This window comes from Asterias amurensis, chromosome 1 (genome assembly GCF_032118995.1).
Source record: "Asterias amurensis chromosome 1, ASM3211899v1".
Lineage (NCBI taxonomy): Eukaryota > Metazoa > Echinodermata > Asteroidea > Forcipulatida > Asteriidae > Asterias > Asterias amurensis.
Genome location: NC_092648.1, coordinates 4,197,279 through 4,217,429, shown reverse-complemented (window position 1 = coordinate 4,217,429; position 20,151 = coordinate 4,197,279). Strand labels below are relative to the sequence as shown.

At 39.9% G+C, this 20,151-nt stretch overlaps 2 protein-coding genes across 2 annotated transcripts; one reads left to right on the top strand and one right to left on the bottom strand.

The window, feature by feature from the left end:
* Nucleotides 1-1,287: 1,287 nt before the first annotated feature.
* Nucleotides 1,288-14,972, bottom strand: LOC139943076 (betaine--homocysteine S-methyltransferase 1-like). Its single transcript, XM_071939891.1, has 9 exons — nt 14,787-14,972; nt 11,397-11,529; nt 8,869-9,005; nt 7,808-7,999; nt 6,577-6,724; nt 5,365-5,553; nt 4,477-4,607; nt 3,208-3,302; nt 1,288-2,887 (listed from the first exon to the last, which is right to left on the bottom strand). Exons 1-9 carry the CDS (start codon nt 14,808-14,810, stop codon nt 2,815-2,817), a joined length of 1,122 nt encoding a protein of 373 aa, XP_071795992.1. The 5' UTR covers nt 14,811-14,972; the 3' UTR covers nt 1,288-2,814.
* A 148-nt stretch (nt 14,973-15,120) lies between these two features.
* On the top strand, nt 15,121-19,739 carry LOC139942966 (leucine-rich repeat protein 1-like). Its single transcript, XM_071939790.1, has 5 exons — nt 15,121-15,261; nt 16,127-16,341; nt 16,744-16,842; nt 17,427-18,166; nt 18,634-19,739. Exons 2-5 carry the CDS (start codon nt 16,153-16,155, stop codon nt 18,881-18,883), a joined length of 1,278 nt encoding a protein of 425 aa, XP_071795891.1. The 5' UTR covers nt 15,121-15,261; nt 16,127-16,152; the 3' UTR covers nt 18,884-19,739.
* Nucleotides 19,740-20,151: the final 412 nt, after the last annotated feature.

Sequence of the window (20,151 nt, the reverse complement as noted above, 5' to 3'; positions counted from 1 at the left end):
TACTATCGCGGAGTAGATTTATCAGATTGTTCGGGAGACTTCTCAGTTCTGAAAAGAGCTGTCCTGCTTTTTAACTGCTACCTGGGCGGAAGGTATAGAAACATGACCGGGACTACTACTTTTGCTTATAGGATCGTAATTAACTGCACTATCGCTGAGTCAGTTTACCTTCAGACTGTCCCTATGTTCTAGGAACCGTCCCTACTTGAGAGAATCCAAATGTCAACAAGTAGAGAAAGTCCTATAATAATAATTATAAGAGATATTAAACTGCCTCTAGCTACCGGGCAATCTCGGTAGCCTAGTTGGTAAGACACTGCTCTAGAATTGCAAGGGTCGTGGGTTCGAATCCCACCCGAGTAACATGCCTGTGATATTTGTTCATAGGACTCGGGGAAAGTACCGAGTATACAGTGCTAACACACATCAGTGTATGGGTAAAAAAACAAAATTAATAGAGAAAGTCCCTTATTCTGCACATCTTGTAATACTGAAATCAACTGAAAAATATGAATTTGGTAATGAAGCTGTCCTTCACAATGACTTATGACTATGATCTTATTTTTCTGGATCTTACAAATGCCCGAATCCTTTGAAATATTTTGTTACATGCCCATTTGTGTCTTTGCGCACATCTACTCACAGACTGTGGGTGTGGGTGCGTAGACACAGATCTGGCCCCTTCTCCTTATTTCTGACTTTGCTATGTCGGCAGGTATGTAATCGTGTTGTAGGTCTGAAGACCGGTATATGACCGATCTTGAGACCCCATTTTGTTGATGTCTCGGCTGTTTCAGGCCTCCATTTTGAATACTTGGTCTTAGATCAATGGCCTTGTGGTGAAGACCTTAATTTCATAATCATCCAAAAACCTAAGAAAAATATAGAAAAAGCAAGAATCAAAAATAATCAAGAGTGTAATTTTCATGCTCACATAACTCAAGGACTAAGAAATAGAGTGTACTGTTTAATTTCTTGGAGACACATGTAGTTTTAGAAACGTCATTCTTTAAAGGTGTTCCCCTGGCTGCCACTTCAAAAGTCGATTCAGAAACTTTGGTGCAATCCCTGGCTACATGGCAGTTGTATGACTTCTGACGGGCACCCATAACAAAGATATTGATAAATGAGGAGACTACCAGCAATGGGGGCTAAATAGCTTAGTTGATAGAGCGCCAGCACGTTAATCTGGAGGTCGTTAGTTCAAATCCTGCTCTAGTCATCTTTTCTTTGTTCAACCCCAAATCATCCTTCCAAGTAATAATTCAAAAGAAAGAGTAAACATAATTTAGTTTAAAAAGTTTTATTATTAACACATGCACGATACATCAAGTACCCAACAGTGACGTAAAGCAAATTCTGAATACCATGTTTGAAAGATAACATACAGGGTTGTATCCACAATTTATTGTTTTTTTAAATTATTTATATATTTATTTATTTATTTGTTTATTCATAGTTAAGTCTTATAGCATACAGGGTTGGTCATCTATAAATTGTTTACAGTTTCGATCTGAAAGCTCATTGATAACCTGGGATGAGAAATTTCATGAGTTTTTATGTAACCCCGAAAAGAAAATCAGCCATAAAATCTTTTTTACATGTACATAAACATAAATTCTTTTCTATGATTATACTTCTCTAGTGCTGAGATATACTTCTCTGTGAAATCTACAGGCGGAAATGCCACCTTTTCAACATAGTACTGACTAAACTTAATTTTGACTTAAGTTTCAGACTTTTTTTTTGCAGCAACGACAAAACTTACAATTACCTGGAATTTATTGCAACAATAGAAAGTACAATATAAATATAAATGCATGACATGGTGTCATGGTTGGGTTATTTTTAGCGCATCAAATTCAAGTTCTGGTGGTTAATTAGGTCACTGGAGTGTGGGTTCAAATCCCGGTCATGACACTTGGTCCTTGAGAAAGGTTCCTCTTCACCCATTGGTTTACATGGTAATCTTCAAGGGTAGATGTTGATATTGTGTTTGAAAAAGCCACTAGAGTGTCACGGCAGCCCGGTGCCCGGAGCTTAGAAATATTAAAGTCAGTGGACACTATTGGTAATTACTCAAAATAATTATTAGCATAAAATCTTACTTGGAAACAAGTAATGGGGAGAGGTTGATAGTATAAAACATTGTGAAAAACAGCTCCCTCTGAAGTAAAGTCATGAAAGTAGTTTTCGAGAAAGAAGTAATTTTCCACGAGTTTGATTTCGAGATCTCAGAGGTCTTGAAATCAAGCATCTGAAAGCACACAACTTCGATGACCGATTGAGCTCAAGTCTGTTGAGATACACCAACTGTGAAGGCTGGTCTTTGACAATTACCAATAGTGTCCAGCGTCTTTAAAGGAATGTTATTGGCCATGGGGCACTAATGTAAACGCATTGATTAACATAAACGCATCGATACGCTATTGTAAGTTGAGAATACTGGTCTTTGACAATTACCAAAGGTGCCCAGTGCCTTTAAAAGACCATCTTTGAGAAAGCGACCTCGGGCGCCTGGAAGTCCAGATTCTAAAGGTCAACTTACCCTTGAGGTCAATAATTATGTTTATATACAAACTTGTTTACATTGAGATGTTATTAGCTGTCATAGCATAGTCAGCTTTGGCATACTGTCCTAAAATTACCAAGCACTTTATCATCCTTCTACATGTATAAACACAGGGTTTTAATCTCGTGCTCGTACAGGGGTTTGCTTAAGATTAGCACCCTATCTCACAATAATAATGGATAAAATTACAGTTATTTTTATTCTAGGGATTAAACCATTATGTAAGAGAAACCTTGGAGCTGTCAGTCTGTTGCTAGAAATTTAATCTTTCTTCCAGCTGCTGGAACAAGGTTGGCCCAGTACTCCGGGTTAGCTCTGTAAGAGGGAAATCATAAGGGACAGGAAAGTATTAGTGTTATGTTCAAAGTTCATTTGAAGGTGCATTTACTTTCCACAAAACTGGTTTTGTCCCTATAGAGATAATTATATTAAAATAAATGCCTGAAAGTTAAATAAATAACTAAGGAGAAGTGAAGAAAATTAACCCACACTCTGCTGATCAGAAACACCAGAGTTTGAATCCGGTGCTCTTTACCGCTAGGCCATGACACGCCAAGAAAAAACTCTTTGATGGTGAGACTTTTCTATCTTCCTGGTTTGTTAAGTTATTTGTATTTCTTCGTATGTACATTTACCTTTCCCATTGCTCTTTGAAGCTGCTCCTTTCAAGCGCTTTGAAACCTTCATGATTGTCTGCACCAGGTGGCCTACAACCTCTCTCGGCTGCTAACTGTTAACACACAACGAACAAACCCAAGATATTAACACAATATAAAAGACCACATTCTAATCAGAAGACTACAAATAATATGAATGTATTTTTTTAACTTTTATTTAATAAGAGATTGCGTTAAATCATAAGGCCGGACGGCCATTTAAAGATGAGGGTTAACTGATTAAGGCTATTGACCCTATACTGCCATAAGGGGCACATTGCCACAGTGGCATGGTTGGCTTGTGCGTAAAGCGCTCGCCTCTCACCAAGGTGACCCCGGTTCGATTCCCGGTCGGGGCCATATGTGAGTTGAGTTGTGCATTGGTTCTCTGCTGTGCCATGAGGGTTTTCCAGACTATCCGGTTTTCCTCCCTCAGGCAAAAATCAAACACTTTCGATCTTGGCTATGCTCCGTGGTCATAATGGGTTGATGTGGCTGGCAGCTGAATGCGCCCTTGCATGCCTGCTTCTCGAACACGATGTAGCCGCGTCCGCAATTCAGCTCTAGGACGATTAGCCCCCCAAATTATTTATTGCCACCTACTCCTGTGGCTTAAACCGGGTTGCCCCTTCACAGTCCATATGGATGTTGGCATGGGTATCATCCATTAGGAGCCTTGCTTGAGCAGAATGCAATACCTTCCCAACTTTTTTCACTGAGCATTTATTGTCAAGTGCCTTGCTCAAGGAAACAAGTGCCATGACCCGGATTTGAACCCACACTCTGCTGCTGACAACACCAGAGCTTGGGTCCGGTGAACTAGACCACTCGGCCAAGACATGCCACAATATAGACAAAACAATAGAACCATTAATTCAATAAACTATAAAATCAGAACACTTATAATGCATGTTAAATTGTCATTTAAACTTAGCAATAAATTTCAACCTTCAAACAAAATAGTTTGCTCTCAAACCCTCTTCAACCAGCCCCCCTCCCATTAATAAAATTTGCAAAAATAAATCAAATTTGTACCTATTAATTTTTTGTTTACCCATAAACACCGATAAGTGTTAGCACTGTTTACTCAGTGAAAACCAAAATTTATTATTCTTATAAAATTTGTACCTATTTATTTTGTTTTACCCATAAGCACCGATTAGTGTTAGCACTGTATACTCAGTGAAAACCAAAATTATTGTTCTTGATCCCCGATGCAAATTTTTAAAACATCTATTAAATGTGTACCTCTTCTGCGGATGCTCTTATATGATAAGGCTCGTAGCCACAGCAGCCCCCAATATATTTAACTCCAAGCTCATATGCCTTCCTTGTGAATGTGTGGACGTCCATACGTGTCAGTAAGCGCGGTTCCATGGCTATAAAAAGACAAAAGTATCGTGAGATAACACGATCAATTATTACATTTTGAATAATTTCTTGAGTGATAATGTCCTGTCTTGATAACATGTGTGTTATGTGTCGTATGTACGATACATGACACTTTTCGAGTACATAAAATAGATCGTACATTTTGATAATGGCACAAGTATTGTGAGATAATACAATAAATTATTACATTGTAAATAATCTTTTGAGTGATAATGTCCTCTCGTGATAACATGTGTGTTGTGAGTCGTACATGTACGATTTATGACACTTTTGTTGTACATATTAATAAATCGTACATTTTGATAATGGCACTTTCAGAATACATAAAATAGATCGTACATGTACATGTACATGTACAACCTTGGCACTGAAAGAGTTTAAAAGGAGTTGGGGTTGAAGAAAGAAAAATTTACAAGAGTGAGACTCGAACGAACGACCTCGGGAAACGTACCGGCGCTCTACCAACTAAGTTATCTAGCCCTATGTTACGGTCTCCCTAATATTGTTAACATCTTTGTTCTGGGTGCCAGTCAGAAGCCATACAACCATTAACTGCCATGAGGCCAGGTATCACACCCAAATTATGATTCAACCTGGGAAGCGGCAGCCAGGGGATCACCTTAAGTGGATGCGACTTAAGTGGATATCAAATATTATAAACAAAACAATGGAAACTGACTGGGTAAATTTTAAACGATATGGGTTGAACAAAAAGACAAACTAGAGTGGAAAGATGTGACTCACCGAATGGGAACTCTGGGAGTGCTATGTACCCTCGAGGGTCGTTCTCAACCTCTGTGCTGTGATACCCAAGAGGTTGAGCCATGAGGTATGCCTTCAGTCCTGCTTCTTCTAAACCCTGTTTCATCAGAGCAAGGGTCTTTAGTGTAATGGTAGGATCATACATGCAGTTAACTCCAACAACATCAGCACCTAAGCAGTAGGACAAAAACATGGGTTTTTAATTGTTGGCGTAAAAACTTGCTCGGTAACGAGCAATGCCCCTGCTTCCCCTGGCTGCCGCTTCCCAGGTTGTTTTTAATTGTTGGCATAAAAACTTGCTCGGTAACGAGCAAAGGAGAGCCGTTGATAGTATAAAACATTGTGAGGAAAGGCTCCCTCTGCCATGTCTGAAGTAACGTAGTTTTTGAGAAAGCGGTTATTTCTCACTCAAATATTAGAATACTTCAGGCTTTAAGCCTGTTATTAGGCATCTGAAAGCACACATTAAAGTGCAACAAGGGTGTTTCTTCTTTCATTATTGTCTTTCAACTTCGACGACCAATTGATCCAAAATGTTCACAGGTTTGTTATATTATGCAAATGTTGGGATACACCGAGAGTGAGAATACTGGTCTTTGACAATTACCAAAGGTGTCCAGTGCCCTTAAAGGTCATACTTGGGTAATGAACCTGAAAAGAAATGGTGTAATTTAATAGATGTTAAATTTGCAAAACCTACTTGAAAACCTACTTGTCATAAAGCTTTGTAATGGTAGTAATGGAAACTATTTTGTCGGAAGTGGGATACTATGTTAACATACTACATTAGAAAATTTCATATCCGGACTTGACATCTACTTTGATCTCTTTTTGTGAATGGAAGTAGGTCAAACCTTGTGGCCGTTTGCGGCTGCTATGCATTTACCTACAAGCTGCAGGTGGCCGATATGGTATCTAAAATAATGGTCTCTAAAAAGTCCCTTTTGAAAACTTATTATCCTTTTCCTTTTTAAGCCTTCCCATGTATTCTTTTTACAAACCACTTACGGACATTAGCTTTTATGAATTAGCCAACCCTGTTTATTTAGGGTGTGTGGTGGTTTTTTTCCCAGGACAAATGTGGGTAATTATCTGCACACGTTCGTCCTTGAAAAAAATAACGCCACACACCGGGGTCGACCCGGGGAAGCTAAATGAATGCACCCATAAAAGTGCACACAAATAAATGACTACCTGCTCTTGCCATGCGTACAGCACACTCCTGTGGCAGGATACCATCCTCATCCCCAGAGGGAGGTACTCTCATGGAGCAGACTACTGGAATGTCCAATGTCTTCATGACCTCAATCGCCCATTCTGCCTCTTCCACTGTCCCAAAAAACTGCAGCACAAAAAAATACAATCACACTTTAAGCAACAAACTTAGTTCTAGAATTGCAAGGGTCATGGGTTCGAATCCTACCCTGTGCCTGTGATTTTGTCTGTTTTTACAATCACACTTTAAGCAACAAACTTAGTTCTAGAATTGCAAGGGTCATGGGTTCGAATCCTACCCTGTGCCTGTGATTTTGTCTGTTTTTACAATCACACTTTAAGCAACAAACTTAGTTCTAGAATTGCAAGGGTCATGGGTTCGAATCCTACCCTGTGCCTGTGATTTTGTCTGTTTTTACAATCACACTTTAAGCAACAAACTTAGTTCTAGAATTGCAAGGGTCATGGGTTCGAATCCTACCCTGTGCCTGTGATTTTGTCTGTTTTTGTGGAGTAAACAGTGCTAACACACATGGGTGTATAATGGGTGAAACCAAAATGAATAAACTTAGGTTAGATTAGTTTAGTTTACAAAGTATCACCTTCATTGCACAAAATACAACTTGGTGCCAAAGGGCAACCCCGAACAGGCACAAAGCAGAACTGAGAAGTCTCCACGAAAGTAGAATATAATGCAAGACAGTTCTCTAAAGAACAAAATTTTGCAAGAAGGTACAAACATGGTGCTACCGCAAGCCAAGTATATATTGATACCTAACCATGCAATGAATGCCTCATAAATCCTATATAATGTCAACTAATGGATACAACCTCGGTGGTCCTTCCACATCTTAAACTGAAACTTTATTCCTTGTCTTTTCTACATTGGGTTCTTGGCTAGTACAGTTACCCAGGAGTAAATGGGTACCTGTGAGGGTTGAGGCGATTCTTGTGATTGATTTAGCCGTGTAGCGCATATTAATGTCGCACAGGGTGTATACTCCGCAGGAAGCTGAGATAAGTTGAGGAATGAGTTATAAGGCCCAGTGACCAGGGGTACTAATGTTGGAAGCGCTTTGAGATGCCCTTCGGGTGTAAAAAGCGCAATATAAAAACTGGTTATTAGTATTATTATTATTAAGTTTGCTTTTTTGAGAGTCCTTGGCTTCACAACCAGAATAAATGAAATGAAACTATTTTGAAGCCCTACCTCTCCCAATAAACAGTCCACTTTCTTCTCCTGGAAGACGTCCGCTTGCTTCTTGAACTCCGCCTGGATGTGCTCCTTGCTCTTGTCCTCACTGAATGGACGGACTGGTGAGAAGCCACCAGCCACTAGAGCGTCCCCTTCCGATGCTACTTCCCTGGCCAAGTCACAGGCTTTGAGATTCAGATCACGAGCCTGTTGAAAGTAAAACAAAAAGCAGGAAGACTCAATTGAGTTGTCTCTCTTACTTAAAGCAAGGACACTTTTGGTAACAACTCAAAATAACTTGGTAGCGAGCAATTAGCCTTTTTGAGATATGGCGAACACTATAGTAGTGCACTGTTTGGTTTTAGTGTATACAGACAAATTTACCCAGACCTAATAGTTTCATAGTATTGTGTCCTCCATCCCTCATAACGGCTTATGGAGAGCTGTTGATAGTATAAAACATTGTGAGAAACTGCTCCTACTGAAGTTATGCAGTTTTGGGGAAAGAGGTAATTCTTGCTTAAATATAACAACCTTTACTTTAGGCCTGAAGTCTTTTATTAGGCATCTGAAAGCACACAAATTTGTGCAACAAGGGTGTTTGTTCTTTCATTATTGTCTTGCAACTACAAGGACCAAGGAGTGTGGATTTTTGTATTAGTTGTGACACGTTTGTCCCAAAAGTCTAACCCTGATGGTGTCCTAGTCCTTTGCTTTGCATAACAATATGGCTAAGTATATATTTATATATATTTTTCTTCTTCTATTTAAACTTTCTGTGACCAGCTAGCAGGATAAGGAAGCTCATTATGAACCCTGTTTACACTGTATCTTTTATCCCCAAAGCAATCATACTGTGAAAAGGCAACCTGTTATTCCCTGGGGGAAATTCCGTAGAAAATTAAGAGTACATGTAGTGTAAAAATTGGTTTAGCAGCTTTTTTCACTGGTCCATTATTTTGAGGTTTCACTCCAACATAGCATTTGCCAAAGACTTCTTGCAATCAGTAGTTACTGTCACTAAATGATCTTCTTGATTAATTTTATTTGTATCAGAGCTTATAAAAAGCACTTACATGAATGTTCCCGTCCATGCCCGGGGTTCCATTGGTTTGACCTTCAAGCACTTTGAATCTTTCATCGTTGGAGTAGAATGTGAATGTTGTGAGAATATCTGCACCTGCTCGTAGGTAGTCTCTATGCAGCTGAAGCACTGAATATAGACACAAAATAAATTACATAAAATTAAATCTTGCAACACTGTGACCACCTGGTAGTACCCAATTTCCATATAAAACCAACTGGTTTGAACTTTGTTCAAATTCCATATTAAACCACCTGGTTTCAATAAGCCATTTTGGTGGTATGATGGACACATTATGGCCTACTTTAAAGGGCACTATTTGGTACTGGGTCAATTTGTCAGAGTATACCCCCAAACTACTCTTGCTGCGCATGCACGCAGTCGCAATAACCAAAGGGCATGAAGGCAATCGCTTTATTGCCTCCGTGAAGAAGGCCTCCGATTAATAAAAAAAGGGTGTCGTGGCTGAGCGGATAAGAGCACCGAACTCAAGCTCTGATGCTTCTGTTCAGCAGAGTGTGGGTTCGAATCCCGGTTGTGACACTTGTGTCCCTGAGCAAGATACTTTAACTATAATTGCTTCTCTCCACCCAGGGGTAAATTGGTACCTGTGAGGGCAGAGATGGTTCTTGTGATTGATTTAGCCGAGTAGCGCATATTAATGTTGCACAGGCTGCATACTCCCCACCAGGGAGCTGAGATGGTTTAAGGAGTGAATTGAGGCCCAGTGACCAGGAATAATAATGTGAAGCGCTTTGGGACGCCCTCCGGGTGTGGAAAACGCTATATAAAAACGAGTTATTATTATTATTATAATAATTAAGCACAAGATTTTTCCTGATAGTCCCAAAAAAAATCCATCGATTTGATTGCCGAAAAGAATAGTTCAGAAGGACTGTGGCAAGTTGTCCCAGACTAGTGCTTATCACATGACGTTCTTATCTAATCGAAACCTAATCAATGTAGTGTGCACTGTTTATGTGGGGTGACACACATGGAGTTACTATACACAAACAGAATAGGATTATGAATGTTTGTGCTATCCTATCCACAGGGGCGCATGCAACTTTTTCTCAGATCAGCTGATTTTCTCTTTTTATATTCTCAGTTTAACCATGGTTCAACCATTCAAAATTGAACAATACTATTCAAAATCTTTGACATTTTGTTCATTTCCTCCTTTATGGTGAAGCTACAGTTGCATGTCTGCATCCAGAGACGTAGTTTCTGTTGACTTTTAGAAGTTAGGAAAGAGTATTTATGATAAAACAATTACAAATATGATATCTGTGCTGGGGTGGATTTCACAACGAGTTAGGACTAGTCTTATCTCGAGTTAGGACCAGTTACTCGTCCTAACTTAGGACTATCCATGCAATTTGTATATCTCCTAGGACTAGTCCTAAGTTAGGACTAGTCCTAACTCTTTGTGAAATCGACCCCAGGACTAGTTCCACTTTTGTTATGTTAACTGGGAAAACAGAGTAAGGCATACATTTGTTTGTGTTATGTTGGCGTAACAAGCCCAAAAATTGTTTAAGCTTGTAGTATACACGATAAAATTAAAAACAAGGCTACACAATACTAAATAGTATATTCTTAAACTCTTGATGACATTTATTTTATTTTTATATCTTTAATAGATTTTGATCATTAAATTTCTTCTCTTGAAAAAAAATATATATCCAGGGTCGGCCGTTTTTTTAGGGTAGGTCGGGTTACGCCAACATAGCATTTTTGTTTGTTATGCCTAAGCCAAATGCTAGACCCAAAGCCCCTTATCACTATCTAGAGTTGATAATCATAATATTGACTATCTGTGTCAAACAATCATGATAAAGTGTACCACTGTCAATAACAGTGTAGAGTAAGGGGGAGGGGCTTATGAGTCTGGGGGAGAGGGATGAACCACAGGTTCATAGACGTAGTTTTTAAGTACACTAGTGGCTATTACTCAAAATATTTGTGAGCGTAAAAACTTATTTGGTGAGCATCAAAGTGCGGTTGATAGTTTAAAGCATTGTGAGAAAGGGCTCCCTCTGAAGTAAAATTGTGATAAGTGGAAATTTCTTACTCAAATATTTGAATCTGATAAAATACTTCAGGTCTGAAGCCTTTTTTGGGCATCTGAAAGCACACAAGTTTGTGCAACAAAGTTGTTTTTTCTTTCATTATTCTCTTGCAACTTCGATAACCAATTGAGACCAAATTTTCACAGGTTTGTTATTTTATGCATATGTTGGGATACACCAAGTGAGAAGACTGGTCTTTGACAATAACCAAAGGGTGGTACACTTTTCCTTCAAAGTAATCTCTTTTCTGCACTTAAGCTGACAAACCTGCTCACTGTTGAATCAGGGAAGCCGTGAGGAAAGTCATTTAAAATATTTTTAAGAATTAAAGTTAATCCGGCACGTTAATCTGGAGGTCGTTGGTTCGAATCCCACTCTAGTCAATTCTTTGTTCAACCCCAAAAATCTTATAAATTAAAGTTTTACAACTATAACAGTTTTGTCATACCGGCTTCTGGATATTTGAGGACAGCTTCTGGGGTCCACATACCAGCAGTAACATAACCTCGCTTCTCTAGATTTACAACGTAGCTTCCATCACCAATAACAACACCATCTTCCAGACGTTCCAGAAGCCCTTTCTATATCAAGAAAAGAAACAAAATTAGTTGATGTTATGCATCAAGGATAACATAAATTAGTATAGTGCATTATTTACAATAATGTATGGATGCCGTTTACTCCAGTGCTCCGGACATTTGTGCAATAAAATTCCTTTCAGCACCAATGTACTTTCAAGAGCTCATAACCATGAACTTACCATCTCCGAAGTTCGCACCCATCAAGAAAAACCAAGGGCTACCCAAGGTGATCGGGCATTTGTGTCGTACGCTGATCCAAAACTTTGGAACAATCTCCCACCTTGTTATAGACAGTCTTAGTTTGATGAGTAGGTTTGAAATGAACTAGGTTGCTGGATGCTTACCAAATATTGGCATTAAAACCTTGGATTCATTTGGTTGGTATATTAGCATAGAGCAAGGACAGGGCCAACTTTAAGCAGTAAATGTTGCTCAACTATTTTCTGTAAGCATTTATAAATGAACAGGATGGGCTAGCCATTCACAGAATTGTTAATTAAAATTGTTTGAAATGCTTTTTGTGCTTGGGCAGAGTTTTGAAATCAGGCTCTAGTCTGACTCCTTGCTCTATATGGTTTTAGTAAGCCCGTCCCCAACCCTAAACATAATTCTGATATAACAGAAAACTAATGGTAAATATCCAATGAAGACACTTCATTACAAACATTTGTACACCCCCCCCCCCAAAAAAAAAAAAAAAAAAAAAAAAAAAAAAAAAAACAACAACAACAACAACAAATTGGTTTGTTTTAAAACTTTCATTAATGTTCTGAAAAAGGCTAGGGTTGTCAAAACATGACAGCAAAAAAACTTTTTCAAACATGTCAAACAACACAAACAAGGAACCATTTAGACCCTCACTCATTTGCATATTTTGTACCGCACTGGTAACTAAATATCAATACACCTAAATCCCTAAGGCAAACAAACCTAAGTTGTTATGTTATTGTAAAGATAGTGAGGTAATATCCCTCTCCCACACTGGGTAGTGACTACCTTGCTCATCAGGCCTGATACTTCATGCTGGAGGCAACAAAGGCAAGGCCCTATGGTCTTTGCCTTGGTGCCCTTGAAAGGCTCCAGTAAATACTTACAATTTCCTCATAGGGTGCCCTTTATCAAGGAGAAAATGCCTTAGTGCCCTTGCCCTTTCAAAAACAAAGCATACAGGCATGCTTGCTACTTTTCAGTGATTCATTTTTAGCTGCAAGATTTGCTGCATTAGGAAACTTGTAAAGGTAAAATAAAACAAACATAAAAATGTGTTAATTTTATGTTTTCAAGAGCGTTTTGGGAAAAAAACAACAGAACATGCTATAAAAAGATGATGTTACCTCACATGTTTACTAAAGATCAACCAAGACTACTGGACTTCCTGCAGGCACAATTTGTTCACAGCTCAAAAGAAGGGAACAATAAATTTTACATTTTAAGGAGATTGCAAGTCTTATTTTTATCAACTTTTGATAGGATTGAAGGGGACACATCTCAAAACTTGTTCAGCTGTTACTTCTATTAACTCTTGGATTATGACGCAAAATGTAAACTTTTCCATAATGACCATTGCAGTATCTTGCATGGTATATTTGCCTGGTATATAAAAAGGCTCAAGAATGTACAAGGTCACACTATTGTAAACAAAGGTTAGTAGGCATGGAGAAGCAGGCATAATATTCTTCCTACTTTAATTTGATTTTCCAATGTTGCCCCTTGAATAAAAACATATTAACAAATGGTAAAGAAATAACATTAAACAAATGATGCATACAATGAAGTTCAGCCTGTGTATCCTATAAAATGTTCCAAATTTTTTACAAGGGAACAAATGCCTGGAAAAAAGAACCTCACCATGATCTTAAATTTTGTTTATGCATTGGGTTTTTACTTATAGGATTTGAGGCGTAGCATGGTGAGGTATCAATGTATTTAGTTTGCAGTGACACTGTGTGTATCTACTTGCCAGGTAGAGTTTGTTCTTAGAGAACTGTCTTTCTTTATTCTACTACCACGGAGTAGATTTATCGTATGTTTGGGAGACTTCTCAGTTCTGAAAAGAACTGTCCTGCTTTGTACTACTACCTGGGCGGAAGATAGATTTATTGGATTGTTTGGGAAACTTCTCAGTTCTGAAAAGAACTGTCCTGCTTTGTAACTACTACCCGAGCGGAAGGTATAGAAAATTGGCTGGGACTACTAACACTACTTTAGCTTTAAGAGGATCATTATTAGCGGCACTACAGAGGAGTGAGTTCTTAAATTGGTCTCAAAGTTTGGACTAGCTTGCTCTAGTCATCGACAGGAGACTGATACCCCACGATGTAATGCCTCAAATCATGTATCCAGACTAGTCTTGAACTAAACTCTTTTGGGAGGTTTGATAAGTTGATCTGCCACAAGGATGCAGAAAGCAGAATCCCGCTTTGTATCTCTGCTCATCCTCAAGAGGAGAAGAATACACTTTTTGAATTACAGTAGGCCTATTTTTCTTAGAACCAATTAAAAATATTGCAATACCCCAGATATTTTATCTATCAGAACATAGTTCTCAACCATGCATAAACCTACTCAATTCTTCCTGTACTGTGGGCAAAGCTTTTGAAGTTATTGAACAACCAAAAGGACTTTAGAAATACAACAATGGTGTTATTTCCCAACAAAAGAAGTGCCCAGCAATTGGCCATAGCTCAGCACAATTGACGCCATAGGTCTATCTATGGTTGAGTGGGTGAGTTCATGAATAAATTCTGCCTTCGTGTGTTGAGCCTACAAGGTTGAGCCAAAGGACTCGCCCATTTGGGCATCTGCAAGGCTCATTGGGGTCCAGGAGTATAGTCTTTCATGAAGGCCTTTTCAGAGTATTTCTTTATCATACTAAATTAAATCATAGGTAGGGTGAAATGGAAGCTGCCTTTTTTCCCAAAAGGTTATAATAAAAACCAATGAACCTAATAAGAATAATCTTATTTTTACTTGTGAAAAAAATATAAAGACTCCCTGCCGTGGTGAAAATACAGAAAGTTATCCAACTTGTGACGTCCAACATTTGCATTTTTCTATTAATTTTCAATTAGTAAAGGCTCCCCGTGAGCGGGAGAGCCTCATAGTTTCTAGAAGTAGTACTAGCATAGAGGCATGGAGGTAATAGAACGCTCATCGTAGTTACCTCTATCTACCTCCATGCCTCTATGATGATGAGAGTGACGAGAGTGGCAGGTGACACACCCACTTTTATTAAGTTTAATTTTTATTTATTCTACCTTTTTTGACAACGAAGATTCCATTTCGTCTACGGCAGACTGGCGATTTGAAGATGGCGACTTATGAACTCCTTTTGAGCGACACAGACCCAGCTCATATAACCAGGAGCTATGCAAAGTTACAAGACTTTGTTGATGACTTCCAATGCATTGACCAGCTGAGAATGTGAGAAGCGCACAGTCATCTCTGTGATCAAAACAAATGAGCACATGTGTCAATAAACAATTTCAATGGAGGGCGCTGTTCAATTTTACCGACGGAACTTGAATGTCTAGCTCCTGTAAGACTGCGTGCGTTCACTATAGGTAACCAGAGACGGGTTGACAGTCTATTCTTTTTTTATTTTCATTTCCCCGAAGTTAAGTTTTTGCGGGGAATTCAACAAGGCTAAACTTGTGTTTTGCTTGTAAAAACGGTAGCTGCCCACACTGTGAAAGGAGTTGTTCAAACGGATGGATCAGCCATAGTATAAAGGTAAAAAAGCTTAATACTTTTTAACAGTTAGTACAAATTGTTTAAAATGTAAAGATAAAATTTGAAGGAAGGATTGGATGACGAGTTAAATAATTTATAAAGAAGAAGTTGAACTGCACGTCTGCCTGTGTTGTGTATACTGTATGCTATTTATTATACTGTATGATCATGGTATGATACACAGCTACTACAGTTGCCGGTGCATTGCCAATACAATGGTAGCCAATGATGCCCAGTGATACCCCTGGTAAGACATCAGTTTCCATTGCATTGTGTGCAACGGAGGAGTCCAACCTGGGCTAGACTACATGTACTAGTAGGTAGGCCTATGCCAATTGCAATGGCAATGACTATGCCAATGATGGGGCAGTTTGCTATGCTGTGTATGTTGTCATGCACGACTCGCACATACATCGCCTATACCTTTGTGTGGGTTCAACAGCGCCCTTTCTTGATACTTTGCTATTCACGATAAACTTTATGCATCAATCACACTGACTGCACTGCACTGTACAGAGTGGAAATGAAATGGACTGAACATGTTTTTTGACATCCTAGGGAGTATGTTGTACTCGCCAGACATTGCCAAGCCATAATTTTAAATGGTTGTGATAATTGTACCCTTGTACCAACTTAGAGGGAGCTGTTTGTCCAAATGTTTTAAACTATCAACAACTCTCCAATTCCTTGTTACCAATTAAGTTAATACTAATGTATGCTTACAATTATTTTACAATTATTTTAAGTAACTACCAAGTGTCCATTTATCAAAGTGTCAGCCGGAAATGAAAACAGCGAAGAGATGGTAGTTCTAGAAAGACTTGAAGCATTGAATGAATTTTTTATAAATTGTTTTTTACAACAGAACAAGGACTGTAATCACCAATCAAGATGCGTCTATCATGTGACGTTGAGCTCAAGAACCGTCTGCTGCCCTCACATGGTATGAAAGGGAAAGGCCGACCCTTGAGATGCTCTTTGGCGATTGGTCGGCGAGGCGGAAATAGCGGTAATGGGCAAGAGGGTGCTGTCTTCCTCATGGTGTGCTCAGCAAAAGATAAAACTGGCACTAAATATAAGGTGTGTAGGGTCACTCTTTAGACGTTAAACGGTTTTTAAGGGCCTGGAAGGATGCAAAGACCACAGGAGGCTATATGGCCTCTGTTGCCCTATTAAGTGTATTTTCATGGTGTTCAGCAGGGAAGTAACACAAAATGTTTAGGAGCCCCGATGAGATTTTGGTAGCCCGAATCACACAATGTGTCTTGAGTCACGGCACAAATTGGTCATCAAAAGTATTTCACTTTTCAATATACAGCACAGTTCATTATTGTTTGCGATGATAATTTTTGCATTATTTTTCCACTCGCCCGCCCAGCTATCACTGGAAAAATGTGATAATGTCATTTTGTAAATTGTACCAAATAATAAATAATAACAAATTGGAGCCCTGCTTATACATCTTTCCGTCTTTGATTTCAGTTGAAGGGTAATATGGAGCAAGTATTCACCAGGTTTGTCCAAGAAGGTAAAGCAACGCTTCGTCTCAAGGAACCAGAACAAGATATCTGCATCAGTAAGGTACATCTAGAATACACCCCCAATCCCAACCCTACGACTTCAGGAAAAGTCTTGGAAAAAATCTATAAAAAGCATTAATACGCCTCTCTTAATATTTATGCATGACATCATAATTCTTACCCAAAATGAGGCTATGGGCGCACATCCCCCATCACTTGCAGTGGCTGCGCCCCTCTCGTTTTGGATTAGCATTGTGACGTACCTCATGCATAAATATTAAGAAAGGCGTATAATAATATTCAGGGCTCAAAATTAACAGTGGACCCAGGGCAAGTTTTTTTAATTTTATTTTGATTTTTTTATGCAAGTCGCCGGACACACAAGGCCTGAAGGCCACTTCAAGGTGTGAGCTACAAATAATTTTTTTTTACCGGGGCTGTTGCCACCTACTGCTGGGGCTGAAACAGGGTTACCCCCATTTTACAGTCCATACGGATGTAGGCTTGGGTATTATTCCTGCCCTGCAAATACCTTGATTTATAAACAAATTAAATTATCTCAAACCAGATTGTTTTTATGCTTATTTCAAACCATGTTTTGTACTTCACGTAACGATAGAACAAAATTAATCTTAATCCTTTCAGGCGGACCCCTTGCAGTTGAAGAATTTCCTCTCAGTATTGAAGCTCGGCTGCCAGGGCAGCAAGCTTGAGAAGGTTCACCTTTCAACCCTGACCCCAGCAACCTCCGCCCAGGTTGAACGCCCCAAGACAAAGATGGTGATTCTACAGAGATCCGACTACCCAATACGGGAACGGTTTCCAAAAGGCCTGGAATCCCTGAGGGTGAATGGATGCAGTCTGTCCCGCATCGATTCTCGCATACTTGGACTTAAACATCTACGTGCTCTGGATCTGAGCAAGAATCGCATCCGGACGCTGCCTGATGATCCAGGACAATCGACAGCCCTTGTCGAGTTAAAGCTAGCAGACAACCTCCTGGAGAGACTTCCCCCGGCCCTTTGTCTCAGCAGTCTCAGGAACACCTTGCAGTTCCTGGACCTCGCCGGCAACAATCTCAAATTTCTCCCTCCCCAAATATGTGAGATGACGTCACTGCTGCGACTGCACGTTGCAAACAATCAGCTGACAACTCTCCCCGAAAACTTTGGACGTCTGGAGAAGTTGAGATTCTTTAGCGCCCAAGAGAATCAGATGGTGGTGCTGCCATTCTCTTTCATGGACCTGTCGATGGATGAAGTAGACCTTTCAGGAAACTGCTTTCAGCTGGCGGAACAAGAAGCCAGTGCCAGTCACATGCAGAGAACCTCAGAAGAGTTCCCGACACTCTTGGAGGTCACTGCAAGATCCATCAAGAAGCAGAGGTATGTTGCCTTTAAATTTCTTCAAAGATATCAACTTACTTGGTGAGAAGCACTGCAGCTGTTGGTAGTTTCAACTATTTTGAAAAAGGATTCCCTTTGAAGTAATTTGGTTTGGATAAATCAACAGTTTGGGGGAGTTTGAGAAGTAAAGGACAGGGTGATTTTAGAGGTACTGGCAAAGCAGTTTTGGGGCAGTTTGAGAAGTAATGGGCAGGGCTGTTTAAGAAGTAACAGGCAGGGCAGTTTGGGGCTGTTTGAGAAGTAACAGGCAGGGCAGTTTGGGGGTGGTTTAAGAAGTAACACACAAGTTACTTTGGCTTTCGGGCTGTTTGAGAAGTAACAGCCAAGGCGGCTTTTGGCAGTTTGAGAAGTAACAGCCAAGGTGGTTTGGGGGGGTTTGAGAAGTATCAGGCAGGGCGGTTTGAGGACTTTTGCTATTACCTGCACTCATTTTATTTTATTTTTAGGGTACCCTACACTGAGGAAGACCTCCCCCGCCATCTTCACCACCATCTATCCCGAGTCAAGTGGTGTGTCTGCAGCAATCCCTGCTTCCAGCCCTACGCCAAGCATCGAGTCCCTTTCAACCTCCACCGTGTTGCCCACACCCTGGTTGGGCCCACATCGGCACCGGTAGAAGGATTCCTGTGCTCTGCCTTCTGCTGGTCCAATCTGCAGGCCAACCCGAATGCCCCATGGAAATGCAAACGGAAGTGAGTGGGATGGGAGCTTCTCTATACCGTTTGGATGTTGGACAAAGGTAACTTAGGTGAATGCATCCGTGCACTGTGGTGTATAATAATAAGACTGTAAATAGTCTTAAGTGCCTCAGGTCAACAATACTCATAGGAGCTCAAACAATAGACCGATCCATTAGGCTCCGCCCACGACGCACGTGTGAGCAAGAACACGTGGGGCTCTCCAATGCCTTTCTGCACAACTCTGCCGCGCATACGCACACGCATGTCGGACCTTATTTGTCGGACCTTCATTGCATTGTGATTGGTCAATACGCAATGGGGCAGAGCTTAGTGGATCGGTCTATTGACCTTACAATCTCCCATTGTTGCATAACCTGGCGTTGCAGTCTAGTGCACCGGGAGCAAGTTCATGGTTGTAAAGTCATCGGAGGTCGGTTTGAATCCCAGTCATGGTTTACCATAATTGCTTCTCTCCACCTACGTGTACCAATGGGAACCCTTGAGGACTGAGATACTTGTAGTTTTGCATTGGATTAATCCCTCAGCGCTAATTTGAGCAGCTTGGGAGTTGGACAATTTTTAGGAAAAGTCTGAGTCGAACAGGGATATATCTAGGATGTGCACTTTATAGAAAACAAATTGTTATTACTGTTATTATTGTATTTATATGTTTATCTGGGATCAGATTGGCTCAGTTGTATTTCCCCTGCCTGTTCATCTCTGTGGACCGCTGTTCGAATCCCATCTAATACTGGAGCCTTGTGTATGAAGGGTTTATTCAGATCCTACATGATTACGTAGGTTTCCCCAATTTGGGGTTTCCTTCCCAAACCTAAAACTGAATTTTTCTTCTTGTTTCGTTTTCACCCTGGTATTGGTGCTAATAGTGCTGTTGCGTGTGTAAATAAATGAAATAAATTAAAATATTTATAAACATACGTTATGTTTTGATGTATTCAATTCAATTCATTGTGTCGGGTGGTTGGGTTGGTGTAGAGGTATCTTTTTTCACCTTCCACCTCTAGACCCCGATTCGAATCACGCAGAGGGCAATAATACGTGAATTGAGTTTTCAGTCCCTACCTGACTGTGTGGGTTTTCCCCTTGGACTAATACTCTAATATATCACCTTGACAGACGTTTAACGACTTGTCCACAAGTCTACCCTAGTACTTGATAAAATGTTACTGTACTCTTTTCCGTGAACTAAAAGTCATCCTTGTAATATAAAGATCAAAGAGCCATTCATAGCTTTAATCCACCTCGTTCATATTCCCTCCACCA